The sequence below is a fragment of the Carassius auratus genome, chromosome 18 (assembly GCF_003368295.1).
Source record: "Carassius auratus strain Wakin chromosome 18, ASM336829v1, whole genome shotgun sequence".
Lineage (NCBI taxonomy): Eukaryota > Metazoa > Chordata > Actinopteri > Cypriniformes > Cyprinidae > Carassius > Carassius auratus.
The window spans coordinates 24,386,199-24,405,632 of NC_039260.1; the positions used below are offsets into that span (position 1 = coordinate 24,386,199).

At 43.6% G+C, this 19,434-nt stretch overlaps 2 protein-coding genes across 4 annotated transcripts in view; both read left to right on the forward strand.

The window, feature by feature from the left end:
* The window catches only part of LOC113118734 (reelin), a 108,926-nt gene extending 105,990 nt beyond the window's left edge, over positions 1–2,936 (forward strand). For both annotated transcript variants that reach the window (XM_026288141.1, XM_026288142.1), the window contains one exon: positions 2,086–2,936. In XM_026288141.1, coding sequence (XP_026143926.1) covers positions 2,086–2,182 — 97 coding nt within the window. In that variant the 3' untranslated portion in view covers positions 2,183–2,936. The remainder of the gene's footprint in view (positions 1–2,085) is intronic.
* Positions 2,937–5,947: 3,011 nt separating this feature from the next.
* Positions 5,948–19,434, forward strand: part of ddb1 (damage-specific DNA binding protein 1) — a 19,959-nt gene continuing 6,472 nt past the window's right edge. The window contains exons 1-23 of one of the 2 annotated variants that reach the window (XM_026288143.1): positions 5,948–6,168; positions 6,592–6,740; positions 7,066–7,182; positions 7,258–7,479; positions 7,584–7,698; positions 7,888–7,985; positions 8,067–8,225; positions 8,702–8,785; positions 8,874–8,990; positions 9,080–9,182; positions 9,778–9,853; positions 10,266–10,374; positions 10,462–10,640; positions 12,113–12,276; positions 14,503–14,610; positions 15,571–15,778; positions 15,858–15,953; positions 16,248–16,359; positions 17,861–17,984; positions 18,053–18,217; positions 18,576–18,670; positions 18,743–18,913; positions 19,001–19,110. In XM_026288143.1, the coding sequence (XP_026143928.1) occupies positions 6,108–6,168; positions 6,592–6,740; positions 7,066–7,182; positions 7,258–7,479; positions 7,584–7,698; positions 7,888–7,985; positions 8,067–8,225; positions 8,702–8,785; positions 8,874–8,990; positions 9,080–9,182; positions 9,778–9,853; positions 10,266–10,374; positions 10,462–10,640; positions 12,113–12,276; positions 14,503–14,610; positions 15,571–15,778; positions 15,858–15,953; positions 16,248–16,359; positions 17,861–17,984; positions 18,053–18,217; positions 18,576–18,670; positions 18,743–18,913; positions 19,001–19,110 (2,942 nt within the window). In that variant the 5' untranslated portion in view covers positions 5,948–6,107. Of the gene's footprint in view, positions 6,169–6,417; positions 6,436–6,591; positions 6,741–7,065; positions 7,183–7,257; positions 7,480–7,583; positions 7,699–7,887; positions 7,986–8,066; positions 8,226–8,701; positions 8,786–8,873; positions 8,991–9,079; positions 9,183–9,777; positions 9,854–10,265; positions 10,375–10,461; positions 10,641–12,112; positions 12,277–14,502; positions 14,611–15,570; positions 15,779–15,857; positions 15,954–16,247; positions 16,360–17,860; positions 17,985–18,052; positions 18,218–18,575; positions 18,671–18,742; positions 18,914–19,000; positions 19,111–19,434 lie in introns of those variants that run through there. The other variant, XM_026288144.1, reaches the window with a different exon arrangement.

Genomic DNA, 19,434 nt, shown 5'->3' on the forward strand with positions numbered 1-19,434 from the left:
GCTCTATCTCTGCAACGATTTATCGTATTCAGACCAAACTTGGTACACGTCATAACAAGCATGACCTGAGGCTACATGTTGCGTTTCAGCACAGCGCCACCTACTGGTCCAGAGATATGAAAAATGGCTATTTTTGCTTACATCTAAACAGTTTGTCCAAAAATCATAAAATTGTTCTTGTTAGATTCAGGGCCACATGCTGAGTCGACTGATTTTCATCGACCATTTCGGCCATTTTGACTGTTGGACATTTTGAATTTTGTGCTAAAATGCTGTATTTTCAGAACGCATCAACGGATTGTTACGAAACATGGTATGGGTCATCAGCACAATGTCCTGAAGGAGCGTGAGAAGTTTTGAAAAAGCGCCACCTAGTGGTGATCATCTTTTTTTAAATGCTTATAACTTTGAGTGTGGTTGACTTATTTTCGCAAGACTCATCAAATTAGTCTCCTGAAACCTTACCGAGTCCTACGATACCAAACATGCTAGGTTTTGCCTACCGTTTGTGTAGCGTTGTGATTTAGGGCTTAAAAACAATTTGGCTATATCTTCGAAACCGCTTGTTCGATCGAGACGAAACCACCGTCAGAGGTTCGGAAACATAGGTCGATAGCTATACACCAATGACCAAATGCCAAAATATTGATAGTAAGGGGTAGTAAAATTCAATCAAAGTCAAGAGTCAGTCATTTTTTACGTGATTTTAATGGTGGATGACTGAGACTCTTGGTGGCGCTATAATAGAACAAAACATGAAATTCCCATTGACTTCAATGCAGTTTTCTGATATAGAATGCTATACTAAACAAATGCATTGGTGTAATATTACGAAACTCAGAATGTGCCAACAACACCAACCCCTGAAGGTACTCAAAATATTTCGAAACAGCGAAAGTTATAACAAAATTTCCAAAAAGGCCAATAACTTTTGAATAAATCTGGCTATTGAAATGACGCTGGTTTTAATAGATTCCTTGGGTCAAGCCGAGAACATAGATACCAAGATTTCCTTATTTGGCCAAACTTCCTGTCCGCCATCTTGATTTTCTGTCAAAACCTACTTTTTCGAACTCCTCATCAACCGTTGGTCCGATTTTCACCAAAATTTAATCATATCATCTTCAGACTGAGCCACCTAAAAGATATGGATTTGGTGTCTATATACGAAACAGTTGCCAACATGCATTTGAGGCTATATCTCAGCAAAGCTTTGACATTTTTGCACCAAACATTGGATGTGTCATCGTCACCTCACACTGACCATTCCACACTAATTTGGTAACAGTGCCACCTATTGGTTACACGTGATAAGCCAATAAATCCTATTACTAGTGGTTGTGTTTTTGTTTTCAATCCATTTTGCCTAAAATAATCTTAAAACGGTTTTAATTACTCATTCCTGCCATTTTGTCTGAAGCTTCCTTCTGTAGTGCTTGGCCCCGTTATTGCTGCTTGCAGCTATATTTTGTGAATATATTTGTTCATGAGCCATTGCTAACTCTGTGTGTGGTGGCTGTATCTCCACTAGTCCAGAGACTCACAGATAAGCACAGCTCCCTTCACCGGTCCCTCACCCTCATTACAGCACCATCTCCCCATCCTGTCCCTTCATGCTTTGCAGACGCCCCTTCCTGTCCTGGCTGCGTTCCTGGCTCATTGGTCCCATCCTGACGGACAGAAGAGGCAATGACAGGCTAAGCAATAGCGACTCTCAGAATTCTGTCTGTCTGTCCTCCTCACAACCTCTCACTTTTCTTACGTTTGATCTCTTAATCTTTTTCCATCTGCCAGTCTTTCCTCAAGCTCCAACCTCAAGCACTACCGTATAGATGTTTCCACTCAAAACCTGAACCGGATTGTTGTCTTTGTCACCAAAAAATTACGATGCACTAGCTCCAAAAGACCATGAAATGATACTTTGACAGTGTTTGAGGTTAGGAGTGAACGATCTGTTTGAGTCTGTAGTTTGTGGATTCAGTGCTGTGTGAATAATTAAAGAAGTCTAGTTAGGAATTAGAGTAGTGATTGCACATGAAAAATCTTTCCTTGCATTGTTAAACCTGTCTGCTTTCCTCTTCACAGCACCCGTAAACAGAACTACATGATGAACTACTCCAGACAGACTGGTCTACATCACTACTACAACAGGAAGAGGCGGGCACTGCGGCAACGAACCTAAAAGATTCAAGAGAAAAAGCTGCCGCTCACACGTTATTCTGTTGGCTACAATCCGCTTTCCCTGATGAGAAAACAGCATGTCAGGTCACTTCTGTCAGCATCTGGCCATACTCTCTCATCTGAACGATACATTGGACCATCTAGTCCCATTTCTAGCCAATCAATGCCTTCCCAGAGCAGTGTGATGGGAAAGACAAGCACCTAAATGTGGCGATTTTTGTATACTTTCTATGAACTATTGGGTTTCCTAATTCTGTTTATTATAACCTTGTTTGAATTCTCCTGATGTGAACGACTGCAAAGCTCTCCTGCTCTCACCTCACTTTCTGCCACACTGTGAAGTTCTTCTGATGGTTCTGATGCTGATAAAGCTCTGAAGAGGAGAACCGAAGACGACTCGTGCTGAAGCAGTTCCTTGGATGAAGATAATGACAATGTGTTTTGCTGTTGTGTGTCTGTGGGTTCGTTTTGTGATGCGTTGATTGTGCTGTTCAATTGTTTGTTAGTTTTATACTAACTTTTATCTTTTGGGCTTGGATCATTTTTCCTTTGTGAAGCAAGGCTTGTGGAGAAGTCAGGCTTGGAGAGGCAAAAAAGAAGCAAGCAGAGAATGAACAGAAATACATTTAAAAAGAGAGACTAATGATGTTTTGTTGTTGTTAATAAATCACTTTTTTTATATATCTTGGTTCCTTAAGAATATTTATGGTGAATGGTTCTCCACTAAACCTATTTAAAATACACTGTGGGTGAAATCTGTGTTGTTGTTGTTTTTTCTGTTTGTTTGTTTTTGGTTTCAGTTAGGTTTAAGTTATAATGTCAGGTTCTCGGTTCTCATCCAGTTGTGCTGTTACACATCTCCTCATCTCCACTCTTTCTTTGATGACCTGTCAGTGTTGTTTATGACGTTACCTTCTCCCCCTCTTGGTGTAGCTCTCCAATATAGCAAGTTCTTGTGTATATATATACATATATTGTATAAAAATATATATATGCAGGAATCCATCAGCCTTATAAAAGGGAAATAAAGAACTGTCAAAACCTCCAGCAGAAGAGTGGTGATTTATTAAGGTGTTAGATACACGCAAACGCTCGTACCCAATTCATATCAAATGTGACCCTGTACCACAAAACCAGTCATAACTTTGGGTACATTTTTTGTAATTGATATTTATAAAGCTGAATAAGCTGAACAAATTATCTTTATGGTTTGTTATGAGGACAATATTTGTCTGAGATACAACTATTTGAAAATCTGGAATCTGAGGGAGCAAAAAAATCTAAATATTGAGAAAATCATCTTTAAAGTTGTTCAGATGAAGTTCTTAGCAATGCATATTATTACTAATCAAAAAATAAGTTTTAATGTATTTACAATAGGCAATTTACAAAACATCTTCTTCCTATTCTAATGAGTTTTGGCATAAAAGAAAAATATTTTGCCCCACACAATGTATTGTTGCTTCTGTGCTGCAGGGTTATATATCCAGACTTATTTAAACCGTTCAACCGCCGAAACAAATAAGATTTGCACGTGTCTTTTTATCATATTTAGTCAGTGACGCCACGTTAGACAGTTATGTACACTTATTTACACACACCGTAATTCTGATTCAACTATAGTCTATTTAAATATCCTAAAATATTTGATTTGTTTAAAACAATTATATACTGCTTTGGCGGGAGGAAAAGAAAGAGATTGAAGTATTTTATACAATTTTGTTTTTACATTCATTTTGATATATTTACTCCTAAACAATACAAGGACAGTGAATGATTTTGCACAATGTAATGTACACACAATCTTCCACTGACAGGGAATTATGAAAAGATTTTTGCCCAAGTTCTGGTTTTATAAATCTGAAAAACTTAGAAATTCTATTAGAAAATCTATCTTTTGTGCGTGCGTACACTTATAAGATGGAATCCACGGAAAGTTATCTACATGAGGCTCCTGGTTTTCCATTACACTCAGAATCACGTGACCTGTCTGAGACTTGAACCTGGGACATGCAGTGATCAACACTTCATAGCAACGCCCTAGCAACCATTAAGAGCTACCTAGCAACCTAAATCCAAAGAGGGATATCTTCATGTCTGAATATCATAAAGGCATGGGGGTTGGTTTATATCATTCATGCTGGCAAGCAGACTTTGAAGTATCATCATTGGCAGCTGCCAGGCCACTCCCTAGCAACCAAACACAGTACCCTAGCAACCATTTAGTGAGTCTTATATCTTTGCAACAGAAAATTGTATCGACGTGGGAGTTGGTTCTTTTGACCCATTTTGGCTAGTAAACAGGAATTACAACATGCTAGTCATGCTAGTAGTCAATAGCTTCATTCTAATATTGATTAGCTAAGTGCTAAATCAGGCTAAGAACTCTATAAAACTATATAGTAATGATCTGTAACAACTAGTAGATGCATAGCAAACACCTCAGTTACCCTAGTAACCATCCTAGCAACGTCATATACACCCTGGGGTTCCTAGCAACCACACAGGTTACCATAGCAACTGCCTAGCAACCACTCAGAACACCATAGCAACCGCCTAGCAACACCTTAGCAACCACCTTATGTAACCTAGCAACCACATAGCAACACCCTAGCAACCACCACAAATATCCTAGCAACCATTGTACCCCAATGGATTATGGGGGAAACTCTGTGCTGTGCTTTCTGTCCTGAAATCCTCCTGTAGCAACCTCGTTCCTCGTTCTGAGCCAGTCACGTGTATGGAGCCTTCTCTTGAATTCACTTCACAGACACACATATAATGTGAAAGTTAAAGCTACACGCTGTTTACATCATCATAGTGTGTGCTTACTCTCTGGTGATTATAATGCAGAAAGAGACGATGGTCTCTGAGTTTGTAAGAGCCCAACAGCAGAACTAGTTTTTCTTGTATGATAAGGCAAGGCGAGTTTATTTCTATAGCACATTTCGTACACAATGGTAATTCAAAGTGCTTTACATAAAATAAAGTAAAATAATCATTAAGAAAAAAAACAAAAAAAAAAACAAGCAATTTTAAAACTTTTAAAATTATTAAAAAATTTACTTAATTAAAATGAATTTAAAAACAGTTAGAAAAAAAAAACAGTGAAAATATAGTGCAATCAGCTCAGACATCGCACAGTGCTCATTTAATAAATGCACAGCTAAACAGATGAGTTTTGAGTCTAGATTTAAATGTGACTAGTGTTTTAGCACATCTGATCTCTTCTGGAAGCTGATTCCAGCTGCGAGCGGCATAGTAACTAAAGGAGGACTCCCCTTGTTTTGTGTGAATCCTTGGTATTTCTAACTGACTCGATCCTAATTATCTGAGTGCCCTGTTAGCCTTATATTCAGTGAGCATATCTGCAATATTATTTCGGTTCTAGGTCATTTAGTGACTTATATACGAGTAAAAGTACTATAAAATCAATCCTAAATGTAACCGGAAGCCAGTGTAAGGACCTGAGGAGGACTGGTGTCTCAGTTCCTGACATTGAAATGGGGGCAATATACATGTTGAAAATAACAATTATGAAAGTCTTTGGAGTCTGCCAGACAGTCATCTTTAACCCCGCAGCACTGAGGGAGTCTACACAAACATATCACCTCATGTGTGTTAAACGCGCGCTCACGGCAGCGCAGAGTAGAGTCAGTGCTTCCTCCAGACCGCAGGCGGCGCTGTCTCTCGCGCAGCGCAGTGTCAGTGCTTCCTCCAGACCGCGGGCGGCGCTGTCTCTCGCGCAGCGCAGTGTCAGTGCGTCCTCCAGACCGCGGGCGGCGCTGTCTCTCGCGCAGACTCACGGACGCTGCGCTGTTGATCCGAGCGATCTTCAGCGGATTCATGCTACTTATCTCGCTCTAAACACCGTTTCTCCTCCTTTCACACCGTTTCTGGCTGTTCGGGTGATTTAAGTGAACGCCATGTCCTACAACTACGTTGTGACGGCGCAGAAGCCGACGGCGGTGAACGCCTGCGTCACGGGTGAGAGTTGTTTATCTCCCGCGCTTCGGGCCTCCGCGGAGAAACACCGATCGGGCGTCACTGTCGTGTTTCGATCATAGACTATAAAGAAGGTTTAGATCCGTCCGCGTGTGTCTGTAACACCGACCGACCCACCGATTCTGTGTTATTTTAATCGATATGGATCCGTTGGCGTGTCTGTGACGCTTCGGTGAATATGTGACAAACTTTAGTTTAGGTGTGCTGCTCGTGTCACGAGTGTGTGTTCATACCCGCGTGATGCTGCAGGTAAACACACCTGTGTGACCGCTGTCCGTCAGAAACACGCTGGAGGACACTGACTAGCATCAGAGCAGCGCTAGCGAGGAGTGTTAGCTGGTGTGTGTGTGTGTGTGTGTGTGTGTGAGTGTGTGGTGTTCATGTCGGTGTGTTGTCTGTCTGCAGGTCACTTCACTTCTGCGGAGGATCTGAACCTGCTGATCGCCAAGAACACGCGTCTGGAGATCTATGTGGTCACTGCTGAGGGTCTGAGGCCGGTCAAAGAGGTCGGCATGTACGGCAAGATCGCGGTCATGGAGCTCTTCAGACCCAAGGTGTGTGAGACCGAGCAGAACAGATCAGAAATCATTGGTTGAGGTTTTGCTTTTTTATCAAATTGTACTTTAAATATGAAACCACAACCTTCAGTAGGTGTTAGGGAAAGTGTGCACGAGGGACTTATTGGATATTGTCATTGTTAAAACAATTCTCTTGTTCTAGATGATAAATGTGAGATGTGTTTGGTTTTAGTGCAGAAACACCGGTAGAGTCGATACTGTCTGTCAGAGAACTGCAGTTATTCACAGATTTCTGCAGCATGTCAACACGTGTCTGATTTGCATACTGTTATTAAAAGCTGTCCGTTTGCTTTATGTGAAGGGTGAGAGCAAAGATCTTCTGTTCATTCTGACCGCTAAATACAACGCCTGTATCCTGGAGTACAAGCAGAACGGAGACAGCATCGACATCATCACCCGCGCTCACGGAAACGTGCAGGTAACACACACACACCTGTCCAAACACACTGCATCATACGGCCTCGGCCTCGTCTGACCGCTGCGTCTGTGTCAGGATCGGATCGGCCGTCCGTCTGAGACCGGGATCATCGGGATCGTGGATCCGGAGTGTCGTATGATCGGCTTGCGGCTGTACGATGGGCTGTTTAAGGTCATTCCTCTGGACCGTGATAACCGCGAGCTCAAAGCCTTCAACATTCGTCTGGAGGAGCTGCAGGTCATAGACGTCCAGTTCCTGTACGGCTGCCAGGCGCCCACCGTCTGCTTCATATATCAGGTATGGATCTTCATGAGCCTTGTGTTTGAGAGCGAGTGTCCAGTCTGCTCATGTAGCTCTGTGTGTGTGTGTGTGTGTGTGTGTGTGTGTGTGTGTGTGTGCAGGATCCTCAGGGTCGGCACGTCAAGACATACGAGGTTTCTCTCAGAGAGAAGGAGTTCAACAAAGGACCCTGGAAGCAGGAGAACGTGGAAGCTGAAGCGTCGATGGTCATCCCAGGTGAGGGGACGCTTACTGACCGATCTGTTGAGCTCTTTTATTTAAATGTTTGTTAATTCATTCTCACAGGCTTTTAAGGTTAGCATAACCCTCACTGGACTGTTCTGATGTTCCTGAAGTTGACCAAGTGTTGAAGACATGCTGCTTCGAGTCATTGTTGTGAAATGTTGTGTGTTCTTCTATATTCAGTCCCAGAGCCGTTTGGAGGAGCTATAATCATCGGACAGGAGTCCATCACTTATCACAACGGAGACAAATACTTAGCCATCGCTCCTCCAACTATCAAGGTGAACGCATCTGCTCATGTCCTGCTGTGGGCTGTGTATTCTCATGTTCTCCTTGATTAAAGCGTGTTTCAAACATCACAGCAAAGCACCATCGTGTGTCACAACCGCGTGGATCCGAACGGCTCGCGGTACCTGCTGGGAGACATGGAGGGACGACTCTTCATGCTGCTGTTGGAGAAAGAGGAGCTGATGGACGGAGCTGTGGTGCTCAAAGACCTGCGGGTGGAGCTGCTGGGAGAGGTGCGTCACACATACATTACTCTACTCTACACCACGCTCCTCTCAGAGGAAGCTCACACCTAATGTTCTTTTACAGGACACCTATTATGGCCCTTTTTCCAAGATGTATTATATCTCAGGTGTTTGTGAAGTTTCAGCTCAAAATACCCCACAGATCATTCTTTATATCAGTTTGATCATGCCTATATGGAGTGGAAGCAGAAACAGGCTGTTTCAGTCCATTTCTCTTTAAATATCATTGAGCTGCTGCTCTAAAATGGAGTGAAAGTTAGTGTCTGAAATGAGTTGAAAGCTGATTTTTCTGCATAACCCCAGAACATTAGGCTCATGAAGAAGTGACCGTGCAGATCAGTTTTCAGCTGCAGTCCGGCCTGTGGATGGCTGAATGAGTCTGATTATCTGTTAGGTGTTGATCAGATATCACTGTACAGACGTGACTGGAATCTGTGTGTGTGTGTGTGTGTGTGTGTCACTAGACCTCCATCGCCGAGTGTCTGACGTATCTGGACAACGGTGTGGTGTTTGTGGGCTCCAGACTTGGAGATTCTCAACTAGTTAAGGTTGGTATTCTCACAGATTGATTATTGTTCTGTGATAATGACATGTTTGTTAAGGCCGGTGTGTGTGTGTTTGTGTGTGTGTGTGCAGCTGAATGTGGACAGTAATGACCAGGGTTCGTATGTGGCTGTAATGGAGACCTTCACTAACCTGGGGCCGATAGTGGACATGTGTGTGGTGGACCTGGAGAGACAAGGACAGGGTCAGGTGAGAGACGTCTGCGCTTCACTGCAGGTCAGACGAGGAGAGAAGCTGTGTGCATCATCGTGTGTGTGTGTGTGTGTGTGTTCCTGTAGCTGGTGACGTGCTCCGGAGCGTTTAAGGAAGGCTCTCTCCGGATCATCCGGAATGGCATCGGGATCCATGAGCACGCCAGCATCGATCTGCCCGGCATCAAAGGTGCGCTCCGTGCTCTCCGTGTTCATCTAGCTGCTCTGCTGTGAATACACACTATATCTGTGCTGGTTTCCTGTTGTTCAAACACTGCTGATGTTTCAGTCCGGTTACTTGTGCAATTAAGGCACTCCAATTACTTTAATAATATTTGAACTTCATAACATTATTAGCATCATCCAAAAAATCATCCAGTTTTATGCATTGAGTGTTTCAGTTTAGCAAGTTAATTAAGTACAATAATTTAAATAGAAGCTCATTGCAGATCTCTTCACCCTCAGTAAACTGATGTCAGACATCTGCTGAGAGCTGAACTTCCTGTCAGACCTAACCCACAGATTGATCGCTGTGACCTAATGTGATCTTTTGCTCTTTTGGGTGGAGCAGCGCTGACTGATAGTGGATTTTGTAGCGTGACTTTGTGCTGTTCTGTAGCAAATATCAGATTAAATGAGCGCTTCAGCCGGTTGCATCTTACATGTGCATTTGACAACAGCATTTCTGACACAAACTGAAGAAATATTGCTTCCTTCCTTGCTTTATCAGCAGGGCTCTGACACAAACATCTGCTAATAAACTGTGTGTGTGTGTGTGTTTGCAGGTCTGTGGCCTCTCCGCTCCGAGTCGGGCAGAAACACTGATGACATGCTGGTTCTGTCGTTTGTGGGTCAGACCAGGTGAGAAGTGTTGGGTTTCAGTGTTTCTAACAGTCTACCGCTCGTATAGAAATAAGCAGATTGTTTCTGCCAGCAGGAGGCGCTGTTAGAGAGAGGTTCAACAGCTGTATACAAAGCAGTGCTGAGCTCACAAATTACTCACAAGATGGAATAAAAATGACATCCAGTATTTTCTTACAGTGATATATTATCATCCGCGGTGATTTTTGATTTGGAAACTTGTAGTGCTCGTTTATTCAACTAGGTAAAGTATTTTGGAAAATCTGTTTGTGGCGGTCAGTTCTGATATTGTGACAGCCTGCCTCAAATAAATCAATGTATGGAAAGCCCTGAGTTTACTCTGGTCTAGAGCTGACACACACCTCGCTTAATCACTACTGTCATCTGTGTGTGTGTGTGTGTGTGTGTGCAGGGTGCTGATGCTGAGTGGAGAGGAGGTGGAGGAGACGGAGCTGCCGGGGTTTGTGGATAATCAGCAGACGTTCTTCTGTGGGAATGTAGCGCATCAGCAGCTCATACAGGTGCGTGTGAACACACACACACACACAGAGACGCACACACCTGAGCTGTACTCTTCTGTGGTGGTGATCACGTGTGTGTGTGTTCAGATCACGTCGGTGTCTGTGAGGCTGGTCACTCAGGACAGCAAGGCTCTGGTGAGCGAGTGGAAGGAGCCTCAGGGCAGGAACATCAGCGTGGCGTCCTGCAACAGCACTCAGGTGGTTCTAGCTGTGGGTCGAGTGCTGTATTACCTTCAGATCCTCACAGGAGAACTCAAACAGATCAGGTACTCGCTCACACACACACACACACACACAGAGAAACATAGACAAACCGAGACATGCACACACATACAGCGGCACACACTCACTCACTCACTCTCTCTCACACACACACACTCACTCACTCTCTCTCTCACACACACACACACACACACACAGCCCTAACATCTAGTTAAATAGCTAAACAGTGTTTCCCTTTGTGTAATAAGTTACAGAAAATGTTAAACGCACCAACTTAAATAATAAAATACACTTACCAGCTGTGGTCCATAAACAACGCCTTCTCCAGACGAAGAGGGAACTGCTCCATCTTTCAGGAATACTTTGATCAAGTCCTAACCAGTGCTGCCTAGTTCCTCTAAACCGAGTGTACCCGTACCGAGGTGTGCTCTCAGAGCTTAGAAATATCTGCTGAATCAACACAACATGGGTGTCATTTAAGAGAAGGGCTGCCTCAGCTCCAGATGCTGTAACCTTGGTTTACTTCATGATGATATTAAACACAGTTTAATTCACAAACAGCACACATGGTGGGAATCATCACAAAAAAAAAATCTCCTAATTTTATTTGTTTCATGAGATGTTGAACATCAAATAAGAATGACATGAAAAATTTCTCTTTACCACACTGATTTTATGACCTATTTCTCAGCATGAAAATATTATATTTCCCCATAAAAATATAGAAAGATATCTATCAGACGATAAACTATAAACCCTCATTGCTACAGGAACATCATCAAATAATCTTCCTCCTACCTTATTTCTGTCCAGAGATTTTGAATGTCAAATAAGACCATATGATTTTATTTTTATTTCCTTGAATTTATCAGTATTTCTCAGCAGGAGATGCCCTTATGAAATATTTTTTAAACATTTAGACTCTCCTTGCTACAGTCTTCAAATTACTCAAGTCACTCAGAAAAACATGGCCTCAGGGCTTAAAGGGTTAATATGCATCGTTCAGAGGCAAGATGAAAACATTTTATTCTACAAATCCTGTCGTGATGATCGAGCTGCAGGTGATATAGGCCGAGAGTGTGATTTATTATCAATGCAACACTTCAATAAACAAGACCTTTGTGTGACGAAACCCGTTCCAGATGAAGTCAAAGCAGAATCAGCTGGAGCAGCATGCAGTGTTTCTGTAGCTCAGACACTAGAAAGTGCTGATAACAGCAGAATACTTTGGGTTTAGTGTTCAGGGAATAGATGAACTAATCATATGTACTCCTTGAAGGAAATGTGTGCCATATTCATAAATGAAAGCACCCTGAATGAGTCATTGTTTCTGAACATCTTGCTTGTGTGAATGATTCAGTGACTCTAGTGCGGTCTGTTGCTGTAATTATGATACATCCCCAGCACTAATGAGCACGGACTGAGAGTCTGTCTGAAACAGTGCTTCTGTATCAGTACACTCCAAGCATCAGTGCTGTGATCAGCTGTGATGAGGAGTGTGTGTGTGTGTGTGCAGCTCTACAGAGATGGAGCATGAGGTGGCGTGTCTGGACATCACTCCTCTGGGTGAGAGCGCAGGAGAATCCAGCATCTGTGCTGTGGGACTCTGGACCGACATCTCAGCACGCCTGCTCAAGTTACCCTGCTTCAGCCCGCTGCACAAAGAGATGCTGGGCGGAGGTGAGATATACACACTCACTCACTCTCGCACTCACTCTCGCACTCACTCTTTCACACTCACTCTCACACACTCACTCTCACACACTCACTCTTTCACACTCACTCTTTCACACTCTCTCTCACACACTCACTCTTTCACACTCTCTCTCACACACTCACTCTCACACACTCACTCTCACACACTCATTCACTCTCACACTCACTCTCACACACTCATTCACTCACACTCTCTCTCTCGCACTCACTCTTTCACACTCACTCTTTCACACTCACTCTCACACACTCACTCTTTCACACTCACTCTCACACACTCACTCTCGCACTCACTCTTTCACACTCACTCTCACACACTCACTCTTTCACACTCACTCTTTCACACTCACTCTTTCACACTCACTCTTTCACACTCACTCTCACACACTCACTCTCACACACTCACTCTCACACACTCACTCTTTCACACTCTCTCTCACACACTCACTCTCACACACTCACTCTCGCACTCACTCTCACACTCACTCTCACACACTCACTCTCACACACTCACTCTCACACACTCACTCTCACACACTCATTCACTCTCACACACTCACTCTCACACACTCATTCACTCTCACACACTCACTCTCACACACTCATTCACTCTCACACACTCATTCACTCTCACACACTCATTCACTCTCACACTCACTCTCACACACTCATTCACTCACACACTCTCTCTCGCACTCACTCTTTCACACTCACTCTCACACACTCACTCTCACACACTCACTCTCACACACTCACTCTCACACACTCATTCACTCTCACACACTCATTCACTCTCACACACTCATTCACTCTCACACACTCACTCTCACACACTCATTCACTCACACACTCTCTCTCGCACTCACTCTTTCACACTCACTCTCACACACTCACTCTCACACACTCACTCTCGCACTCACTCTTTCACACTCACTCTCACACACTCACTCTCACACACTCACTCTCACACACCCACTCTCACACACTCACTCTCACACACTCACTCTCACACACTCACTCTCACACACTCATTCACTCACACACTCTCTCTCGCACTCACTCTTTCACACTCACTCTTTCACACTCACTCTCACACACTCACTCTCACACACTCACTCTCACACACTCACTCTCGCACTCACTCTTTCACACTCACTCTCACACACTCACTCTCACACACTCACTCTCACACACTCATTCACTCTCACACTCACTCTCACACACTCATTCACTCACACACTCTCTCTCGCACTCACTCTTTCACACTCACTCTCACACACTCACTCTCACACACTCATTCACTCACACACTCTCTCTCTCACTCACAGAAAGGTGCTGTAAAAAAAGAGCGAGAGGGAAGCTTGAAGAACACATTTTCTCTTTCCTTCGCACAATATTTCTATTTATTCACCTTTATATAAGAATTTTTAAAAAGCACTTTTCCCAAACTCAAGCTGAAGTCTTTGAGAGTCAGGCTAATGATGAAGGGTGAGTCTGGTGTGATGCGGGACATGTTCCTGTGCTCTGAAACAGTCTTCAGTCTGGAGCTGATCCTCTTTCAGCGTGTCGCTGTGGTCAAAGACGCCTATCTAGAAATTACTGACTAGAGTTCACTCACTGGGAAACACGCTGCTTCAGTCGCTGTTTGTCTCAAATGATCAATTCGAGTGTTTAAAATATCTCCACGTATATCTGTAGCTTGAGGAATGCACACTTTATATCCTGTAGTCCCAGTGAGGCGTATCAGAGCAGCGCTTATTCCTACAGCTCTTGAGATGCACTTTATAAAGGTAATGGCACTTATGTAGATTGTGCTTTTATTAATAATTGAATTAACTGTCACTATTCATTGAAATCTATTTCTGTTGCTGTGTATGATTAATGAATGAAAGTGTCTGGAGAAGCCTGAGCGTCAGACGTTCATGAAATGTGCAGTGCGAGTGTGTTTCTGCTGTGCTCAGGTTAATGCTGGATAGAGTTAGTGTTAGTGAGTCTTAAAATGTGCATTCTGTAAACATATCTAAATAATACTTGGTTTCCTGTAGAAGATTATAGAGTCACAGTGCTGTCGTTTTGGTGCCGTTTGGTGAATCAATCTGAAAAGGTGTCTGAAGCATGAATGTGTTTGCTGAACTGAAGAACGTGTCATTTCCTGTCACATGTCTCTCACTGACCGTTGATCGTGTCCTGTAGAGATCATCCCTCGCTCCATCCTCATGACCACATTTGAGGGCAGTCATTACCTGCTGTGTGCGCTGGGAGACGGGGCGCTTTTCTATTTCGGACTGGACATTCAGACAGGTGAACGCAACACAAACACACACACACACACACACACACATCTAGTGGACTGTTTACTTTTTAAACATGTTTCTATGTTTTTAACACATTCTAAGGAGTTAAATCTTTGAAGCAGGATTCAAGGATTTTTTTTCTTTTTGAATTTTTCTATTTTTCTTTTTCTGGTTTTTATTATCCTACCGAAATGTAGCCATGTAACCATTAACTGTGATATAAAGGCGATTTCCACTGCATGGTGCGGCATGGTCCAATTCGGGTTGGTTCACTTCTGGGGGGATTTCAACTGGGTACTGTATCTGGTAGCTGGTCTTTTTTTACACTACCATCTTAACTGAGGTTCTTTACATTAGGTGTGACGTGTAAACCCTGCTGACCACTGACTGGCCAGAGAGAATGATCAATACCTGCGTCATTGAACTTGAGACACAAGACACCAGAGCCGCTGGATTTAAATCATCACAGCGTGTGTCTTTTGAAAGAAGGCGGCTATTTTGAACGAGCGCATCTTTTGTTTAACAACCAAAAAATGTCTGTTTGGTGGTCTGTAGAGGAAGTGCAGACGTCCCTCTCTGGCCGAGAAGCAGATCCAGCGAGAGCTTGCTGGGGTGATGTGTTTAGTCACGGTCACTGTAAAGCTGAACTGAACTGCAGCGGAAACACAAACCCAGCCGAGCTGCACCACGCAATGGAAAGATTGGTGTGATACCAGCATATCTTACCAATTCTTGATTCTAATTCGATACCACAGCAAAAACTAATATAGCTCAAATGCCATTACAGACGAGTAAACAGTAATAAAATAAAAACAAATAAACAAATTACATGCAATTGCACAAATAAATACAGCAGAACAACTAAAATAAATATTGCTAAATAAGGTTTTCAGGCAGATCTAGCTTTTTTTTACTCTATTAATACATGTGTCTGATGTGCTCTGTGTGTGTGTGTGTGTGTGTGCAGGTGTTTTGAGTGAGCGTAAGAAGGTGACTCTGGGCACTCAGCCCACGGTTCTGCGCACCTTCCGCTCGCTCTCCACCTCCAATGTGTTCGCCTGCTCCGACCGGCCCACCGTCATCTACTCCAGCAACCACAAACTAGTCTTCTCTAACGTCAACCTGAAGGAGGTCAACTACATGTGCCCGCTCAACTCCGAGGGATACCCCGACAGGTACAGCACCAGACAGATCACACACACGTCTGGAGCCACAGATGGAGCTGATGCTGATGTCCTCTTCCTTCTGTCACAGTCTGGCTCTGGCCAACAACAGCACACTGACCATCGGCACCATCGACGAGATCCAGAAGCTCCACATCAGAACCGTTCCTCTCTACGAGTCGCCCAAGTGAGTGTGTGACCTCTGACAGGAACACATCCAGACTGCAGCTCTTAGCTTGGCTGGAAAGAGTTATCGGTGCACTTAACCACGGATGTCGATCATTAATTGCTAATCACAGTTAATTTATAAGAAGACTCCTGCCAGGTGACTGTGTAATTATGAGAGCAAAAGCTGACTGGAGTGGTTGCATTTAATTTAAGCTCATTCTTGTAAGGAGACATGAGAATTGTTGATTTACTTTTAAAGTAAGGATAGTTAATGTTCAGCAGACTCAGTGAGTGATGGTGTGTGTCGTTGCAGGCGGATCTGCTATCAGGAGGTTTCTCAGTGTTTCGGAGTTTTGTCCAGTAGAGTAGAGATGCAGGACACCAGCGGGACAACAGCAGCCGTGCGGGCCAGCGCCAGCACACAGGTGTGTGTGTGTGTGTGTGTGTGTGTGAGAGAGAGAAGGAGCGAGCGAGTGAGTGTATGTGGGAGGGAGTGAGTGTAAGAGAGTGAGATAGTGGGAGTGAGTGTGAGCAGGGCTTAAAGTTCTCCGGCACCGTGCCGGATTTCCGGCTTGCAGCGTTTAATCCTACAAAAAAAATACAAATAAAAAAAATCTTGTTGATTGATATAACTTGAGTCCATGCATGGTATGACATTAACTTACAGTAACTAACATTAGTAGCCAGTCAGAGTGTTTTGCCTCTATAAACACGAGACACACATAATAGTATTCAATCGCAGAGTCGCAGCCCTGATAAATGGAGAAGCGCGACAAAAAGCAGTGAGGTGAAATGGTCGAATATATCCATCCAGCGTGTATTTGCACAGTAAAGCTCATTATAAAGCAGCACAGCTTTGTAAACAGCTCCGAGTAATCATGTCATCTCCATCAGAATGATGTTGCCAAAACATATTTACTGGGATTTCTGAAAAGGTCCTGTTCACACATGATCTATTAATGGTAACTTTACTAGTGAAGACTGTGTGTGTGAAAGGGGCGAAACTCTTCCTCTGTATACGCTGTGAATTTTAATTGGTTAATGTAATCTGGAAATACTGTGTGCTTTATATCACTAGATTTGTAACCTAAATCATTTATAAACCTTTTGCCAACACCGCAGATATACCAACCTATGTCTAAATAAGACATTGTATTGTAAAATTAATAAATGTTTCTGCACCAGGCCAGATATAAAGATGTAATGGATTTAAACATTGTTTAATCAAGCTGTAAAGTGAACGTCACCAAGCCGTTGGCGCTAAATACAACTGCATTGTTTTACTTTTTGTAATAAAAAGAAAAACATTTTATTGAAAACTTCTTAAAAACAGTATTAAAATATTGTCCCATTCTAGTGAACCAAGTATCTGTACTTTGTCTCATCTCATGAGCTCAGTGTATTGTTACACCCCTAGTGTTAATAAGTGGTGATGCACTGTAGCTCATGAGTTTACAAGTGTAGGATACAGCTTTCATTCTTCAGGTCAATCATAGATTCATGAAAAAGAAAATCAGTAGAATAAAGAAAGCAATAACTTTGCCATAGTATCCTTTCAAATGTTAGAGTTGTCACAGTCATTGCATGCTTTTCTTCTTTAACCCCTTGTGTGAGATCATGGGCGAGTTAGAGTGGGAGTGAGTGAGTTTGGGTTTGTGTGAGTGGAGGGAGGGAGTGGGAGTGAGTGTGAGTGAGTGTGAAAGCATAACTGGGAGAGTGTGAGTGAGTGAGTTTGATTGGGAGAGAGTGAGTGGGAGAGTGGGAGAGTTTGTGTTTGTGAGTGGGAGGGAGTGTGTGAAAGCGTAAGTGGGAGAGAGTTTGTGTGTGTGTGAGTGTGAGTAGGAGTGATTGTGAGACTGTGTGTGAGTTTGTGCGTGTGTTACTAGTGTTGTGTATTAATGTGTGTGTGTGTGTGTGTGTTCTCAGGCGCTCTCCAGCAGTGTCAGCTCCAGTAAGCTGTTTCCCAGCAGCACTTCTCCTCATGAGACGTCGTTCGGAGAGGAGGTGGAGGTGCACAGTCTGCTGGTGGTGGATCAGCACACGTTTGAGGGTGAGTGTGAGCCGTCAGCTGAAGTGTGTGTGTGTGTGTGTGTGTGCTGACGCTCTGTCTCTCTGCAGTGCTGCACGCGCATCAGTTCCTGCAGAATGAGTATGCACTGAGTATGGTGTCCTGTAAGCTGGGCAGAGATCCTGCGGTCTACTTCATCGTCGGCACGGCCATGGTGTATCCGGAGGAGGCGGAGCCTAAACAGGGCCGCATCATCGTCTTTCACTACACAGACGGTAACCGCCAGACACACTCCTCGTTATTTCCACAGTCATTACATGTTGCTCAAAGTACAAACTGTTCCTATTGTGACTGTTTCAGTAATGAATGAAGTCCAGAGTTTACTTCGGTGTTGAGGTGTACGCCTCAGTGTGTGTGATGCAGGTTTCTTCATTAGTGCAGCTGTATGCACACGTCACTTCGGCCTTAAGAAGTCTCTTCATGCGTTGACCATTTCAGAATAAAATAAAACTGCTCGATGTCCCACAAAACAAAATGAATTTCCATTCAGAAATAAAGTGACAAAAGTTGTATATTTGTTCGATGCTAGTGTGTGTTAAATCTTGGATCGTTCCTGGTGTTCTGTGTTTCCAGGCAAACTGCAGACGGTGGCAGAGAAGGAGGTTAAAGGTGCGGTTTACTCCATGGTGGAGTTTAGTGGTAAACTGCTGGCCAGCATCAACAGCACCGTGAGTTTCCTCCCATCATGCTGTTCAGTGTGAGGTGTTTCCTGTGCGGCGCTGACGTCTGTGTCTCCACAGGTGCGTCTGTACGAGTGGACGGCAGAGAAGGAGCTGAGGACCGAGTGCAATCACTATAATAACATCATGGCCCTGTATCTGAAGACTAAAGGAGACTTCATCCTGGTGGGAGACCTGATGCGCTCCGTGCTGCTGCTGGCCTACAAACAGATGGAGGGCAGCTTCGAGGAGGTGACGGCTGCCGCTGGGCATTCTGGGATTTCTTGTAAGAAAGGAGTTGTGGTTCTTAATTTCCTGTCACTGTTTTGGCTTCCTTAGATTGCTCGTGACTTCAATCCTAACTGGATGAGTGCTGTTGAAATCCTGGATGATGACAACTTCCTCGGAGCGGAGAACGCTTTCAATCTGTTCGTCTGCCAGAAGGACAGGTAACGGACCGAGGGGTGAAGTGATCGATCAGTTGATGTGATTGGCAGGTTCTAGATTTACTCATGATCAGTTAAAATCCTGGTTCAATCCACGTGATCATGAATTGTGAATGTGGGGGAAAGATTTCACATCCGTTAGATGTCTCCGTTTCATCGAGCTGAGCGGCAGAAAGCTGCTTGAATTGAAACTGACCTGTATGTGTCTTAAAGGTACAGTTCACCCAAAAATTATAAGTACCCCATGATTGACTCCCCTCAAGCCATCTTAGGTGTATATGATGGCATGAATCTGAGTTATATTTATAAATGTCCTGGCTCTTCCAA